General features: G+C 34.7%; 1 protein-coding gene across 1 annotated transcript; it reads left to right on the top strand.

Moving 5' to 3' along the window:
- The first annotated feature begins 976 nt into the window (after positions 1 to 976).
- Positions 977 to 2,749, top strand: LOC131151051 (GATA transcription factor 16). Its single transcript, XM_058102225.1, has 3 exons — positions 977 to 1,764; positions 1,845 to 1,946; positions 2,208 to 2,749. The coding sequence occupies exons 1-3, from the start codon at positions 1,744 to 1,746 to the stop codon at positions 2,487 to 2,489; spliced, it is 405 nt and encodes a 134-aa protein (XP_057958208.1). The 5' UTR covers positions 977 to 1,743; the 3' UTR covers positions 2,490 to 2,749.
- Positions 2,750 to 5,526: the final 2,777 nt, after the last annotated feature.

Here is a 5,526-nt window from a genome sequence, read left to right as displayed (position 1 = left end):
TTTTTTTATATTTTTATTTTTTAAATAATTAAAAATGACGTTCTTTATTTTTTAAAATTCATATAGAAAAAGGTAACAAATATTTTTTGCTGTTTTTTAGATTTCTAACTCTTGTTTTGTTAATTAAGACTTGAGAGCATGCACTCATATATTAAATTTTGATTTGTGAATTAAAATCCAAAATTAGTGATCAAATATATTAATATGACAATTTATATATAATATATATTACATAAATTTTAAAAATAATATTAATATTATGATATCATTATTAATATTTTTCTTATATATAATAATATTATAGCATATAAAAATTTATAGAAAGAATTTATTTTCCGATTTATTACGCAGAAGATTTATTTCCTGATTTATTATTTAAAAAAATATATATTAAAAGAATTTATTTTCCTATTTATTACACAGAAAAATTTATTTTTTGATTTATCATTTTTTATAAAAAAATAAATATTAAATAATATTTTTTTGAAAAAATAATTCCGAAATAACACGTAGTAAATCTTGTTACTCAAAGTAGCGAAATTACGTCAGTGTTATTCCGGGAATTATTTTTCCGAGAAAAGTATTATTAAATATTTTTGTTTTTTTAAAAAAAAAATAAAATGGAAAAAAAAAACTCCATTTTTATGTGTACAAAAAGGAGGGTTGTACCCTAATTGAAATTTGTCTGTGCGGGGGAGTGGCAGAAGCCAGAGGGAGAAGAGGTGTTATCATTTCAACATCATGACATATTTGATTGATATACACCACAAAAAAACCCATTTAAAAAAAATGCATCTTCAATGCAAAAACCCCTTACCATAGGATTCTGATGGGTCCACTTATTTAATAAGGCCTGATGATGAACAAGAAAATCAATGTCAGATGAGTGCCAACTCACGCCCACCTTGCCCTAATGTCTGCGTAACACCACAGCAAAACCCTCTTTTATAAAATGTTGCATTGAGTAATAATCCGCAGGGACCAAAAGCAGAAAAACGGTTTAGTGGGTAATAAGGTTAGGTTAGGGCTTATGGCCCTCTCTCCTTTTTGGTTTATTTATGGAACCAAGTTTTTGGCGGGTGAATCAAATTTTTTTACGTATTGGAGGGCAGTTTCGTCTTTTCGTCACCACTTAGGGGCTAGGGTTTTCCCTCCCCGTTTATAATGATTTTTCAGATCGGCCACTGGTTGGTGTGGGTGTGACTCTGTCGGTCCTCTCTCTCTCTTTGCATGTCTGTTCCCTTTTAGATTCAGCCAAATTCCGTTTATGCTCTCGCCGCAAGATCTCTCTCTCTCTCTCTCTCTCTCTCTCTCTCTCTCTTCCCGTCTTTCTCTCACTTTCATCTTGGTTGATTTCTATTCGGAAAGCGTTTACTATGCTACTCTGCAGTGGCTCTGCTTTGCGATATTTGTCTCCCTCTCTCACGCTTGGTTCTTTTCTCTGGGTCTTGTCCATTAGATCTCTTTCTTAATTGCATTACTTTTTTGTTTTGCCACAATTTGAATAGATCTGCGTCCCTCCATCTTTCCCTCTCTCTCTGAATCATACCCTGCTGGCGCTAGGTGTCCTCTGTTTTGATTCTGATAGGTCTAATCCTCTCGGGTAACCGTTATTTTTTTTTCTTTTGTTTTTAAAAAATTTCTGTGTCTACTTTCCGTATAAGAGAATCGCGATCTGTGCACGATCCCCGCAGGGGTTTTCTCATCTGGGTCTGTTTCAGATCCTCAAAAGGGGCCACAAAAATGGTGGATCTAAGTGAAAGAGTGAGTGATCGCAACTCCCTCTCTACTGTTTATTTTGATTCAAGTAGTGAACTGATGGGTTTTATTTTTTGCGGTGACAGGGATCAGAGTCCGAGAGCCAGAGTAACGAGCTCAAGAAGAGCTGTGCTGATTGTGGGACTACCAAAACCCCTCTCTGGCGGGGCGGTCCAGCTGGGCCTAAGGTGCTTCATTCATTCATTCATCTCGCCGCTGCGTTAAATGTTCAGTTGCTTACTAAATTTTTTAAATACGTTTTACATGGATTTTTTTAGTATAAATGTTCTCTTACATGATCGCTGTATATTGCATTTTAAATGGTTATAACTGTGGTTTTGTAGTTTTTTATACCAAAATGTAAATAAGAATCATGTTTTAGAAAATCATTTTCCATGTATCTCTGGCCCCTATCCTGATTTTGCGATCTGGGTTTTTGTTATTTGCAGTCACTCTGCAACGCGTGCGGGATCAGAAGCAGGAAGAAGAGAAGGGCTCTCCTGGGCATCAACAAATCGGCAACAGAGGAGAAGAAAATCAAGAAAAACCCCAGCGGTAACAGCAGAACAGGAAACGGCGGCAAGAACTTGGGTGATTCGCTGAAGAGGAAGGTGCTAGACGCGCTTTTGCAGAGGTCGACGGTGGAGAAACAGAGGAAGAAGAAGCTTGGGGAGGAAGAGCAAGCGGCGGTGCTATTGATGGCCCTGTCCTATGGCTCTGTTTACGCCTAGTGCAGAAAAATCAAAGAGAGTCGGAATCAATGGAATAATCATGTACCCTCCTAACCCCTGAAAAGTGTATCTTCTATTGTTTGACTAACTGTTTTTGCAATTTGGAGGGAAGCCAGAGGGAGTGATGAGTCGATGTAAGCAAGAGACGAGAGATGATGTGATGACCAATTGATCAATTCTATCAGATTAGTTCATGTTTGTTCCTTCAAATCTACAAATATGTATCTATCCCCTATTTAGTTAATGAAGGTTTTTGGGCATCCCTCGATGTGAGAATGCTTGCGGGTTTTGTGGGATTTGGGGTTCTAGGGTTTTGGGAATGTTTTCCCTGGCGCCAGTTGTTGCTTTGTTCAAAAGTTTGCATTCTTTGGATTTTGGGTGTGAAATAATTTCCATATGAAAAGTGAAAGCCATTGGTTGTGTGAGATCGTGTCTGACTAATCAATTGAAGCATGATGATTACGTTCAGGCCTGACCTTTTTACAGAAGACCCCTTTCTTCTAAGACACAGATTGTTCATTCTCTGATTTCTCATTCTCTGTTCTCTTTGAAGTCAAAATTTATGCTTGATTCCTTACTTGGGAGGATGGGAAATGGAGATAAGGGGGAGCAAAAGGAAAGTACAAGCGGGAAAAAGAAAATGTTAAAGGGTCTCTATTGAAAAGATATCAAAAAGAGCTAATGGGAAGATTCTTAAATAGTAAAGAAAATTAGTGGGGGAATAAAGATGATAAAAAAATCATAAAAATAAGAAAAATTTGATATAAACATGATAAAAATTTAGAAACATGGATAATTTTAAAAAGTATAAAAATGTGGCAAAAATTATAAAGATGTGTTTATTTATGTTGTCAATTTTTTATTTTTGTTGCTAGCTTTTAGTTTACTAAAAAATTGAAAATCAAATTTTATGTTCTTTAGTTACCTGTTATTAGAAATTTTAATATTTAGAAATAACTTTTTTGAATTAAATTATTTACTTTATATACTTTTAAATTAAAATTAAAATTAAAATTAAATGATCACATGAATTTAAATATAAATAAATTTTTAAAAATAATAATAGAGCCAATTGCAAAATACTTTCACTATTTTCCAATAAAATTTTTATTGTCAAGTAAAATTTAAAAGTAAAACAAGTAAAATAATTATAATCAATTTTATTTTTAGTATAGTAATTTTTTTAATGTGTATTATTTGTAATTTTACTATTTTAATTATATTTTTATAATAATTTTTTTGATTTAAAGATGAGAATAAGTATTTTAAATTTTAATTTTAATTTATATTACTATGTTAATCAGACATATTATTAATTTCTAATTTTTAATTTTTAATTTTTTGTTTTTTTAATTTTTGACTGTGCTAAGAATGCTGCGTAGTTCATCACTCAAAAAGTGGAGGGAAAGCGAGAGGGAAAAGAAATTCCCCGCCCCGGGGGTGAGGGGGTGGAATTTATTTTTTTCAAAAAGGTTTTTTGTATCCATAAAATAATTTGGATAATGTTAGGGGAAAATCAAAAAACCTAAGTGGTGTTTGAAGAATAGTTATCCAAATGATTCATCGCTGGACCTTTCATCACTTTCATGTTTCATTCCCTTGGACCTGCGGCTAGTCGCACATCAAGAGAAATTTTTTCTTGTGTTGATGGCTCCATTAACTTTAGAACTCAAACCCTAAAATGTGAGTACTTCTCAATTATGACATTCAAAATCTTAAAAAGATCTCACGAAATAATAAGATAAATTTTGATTTTTCTTCAAATGTATTATTTAGATTTTGGTTGATGATGTTAGCAGTGTTCTTTTTTCTGTACTATTTATTATTAACTAGTTATGGAGAGTATTTCACATGCGGGATATTACTTCATATATCATAGTGTTATAAAAGATGTAAAAAAATAAATAGAAACGATATAAAAATTTTACGTGTTTTGGATATACCTATTTTATGGGCGGATGAGATCAAGAATTTCACTATCTTGGACGGAATTATAAGATAATTTGGAACCGACCTTATACAAAATATCGAAACCGACCTTATATAAGATACTCTCTTATCTTTGTCTCTCCTCTTCTTTCTATATTTCTACTTATTTTAAGCATGCAAATATGTATACAAGCATGCAAATATGTGTACAAACATACAAATATGTGTTGTAACGCCCCAACCTGGGTCTTCCAGGGAGCAACACGTCTCTCCTCCTCCACTTGGACCAGACAACAGGGGGTGGACCTTATCGGACTAATGACTAGCCCCACAAATCAACACGTGTCCTTTTCAGTATGTTTTGTCATCACTCACACACTTCTTGAGAAAACTTCTCAGGAGGTCACCCATCCCAATATTGCTCCAAGCTAAGCACGCTTAACTGTGAAATTCTTATGGGAAGGCTCCCGAAAAGAAAGATGCACCTTATTGATATGGGTAGTAACATCTAATTTTTTTAAGTCTTTTCATCCATGGGGTATCACATTCTCCCCCACTTATAGAACGCAACGTCCTCATTGCGAACCCACATTTCCAAACCTAGGCGATGTGAATTTCATCACACTTCTGGCTGGATGTTGGCTCTGATACCATTTGTAACGCCCCAACCTGGGTCTTCCAGGGAGCACCACGTCTCTCCTCCTCCACCTAAACCAGACAACAAGGGGCGGACCTTATCGGACTAATGACTGGCCCCACAGATCAACACGTGTCCTTTTCAGTGTGTTTTGTCATCACTCACACACTGCCTGAGAAAACTTCCTAGGAGGTCACCCATCCCAATATTGCTCCAAGCCAAACACGCTTAACTATGAAGTTCTTATGGGAATGCTCCCGAAAAGAAAATGCACTTTGTTGATATAGGTAGTAACATCTAATCTTTATAAATCTTTTCATCCATGGGGTATCACATGTGTGTTCTAAATGAGAAGGGGAGGGTGCCCTTATATAGGATGATAAGGATAGCTAAGCATTTATTGGGGGTGAAAAACAAACGGGTGGAAGATGGGGTGACATTCATATTTTTCATAACACTCATCCTTGAATG

This window comes from Malania oleifera, chromosome 3 (genome assembly GCF_029873635.1).
Source record: "Malania oleifera isolate guangnan ecotype guangnan chromosome 3, ASM2987363v1, whole genome shotgun sequence".
NCBI lineage: Eukaryota > Viridiplantae > Streptophyta > Magnoliopsida > Santalales > Ximeniaceae > Malania > Malania oleifera.
Note: the sequence above shows the minus strand (reverse complement) of the source record. Positions and strands in the feature narration are given on the sequence as shown.

What these genes read in the sequence shown, in the direction of transcription:
- LOC131151051 (XM_058102225.1), top strand. Translation starts at nt 1,744, where the DNA reads ATGGTGGATCTAAGTGAAAGA. An exon ending in TGGTGGATCTAAGTGAAAGA is followed by an intron (nt 1,765 to 1,844) that starts GTGAGTGATCGC and finishes TTGCGGTGACAG; the next exon opens with GGATCAGAGTCCGAGAGCCA. An exon ending in GCGGTCCAGCTGGGCCTAAG is followed by an intron (nt 1,947 to 2,207) that starts GTGCTTCATTCA and finishes TGTTATTTGCAG; the next exon opens with TCACTCTGCAACGCGTGCGG.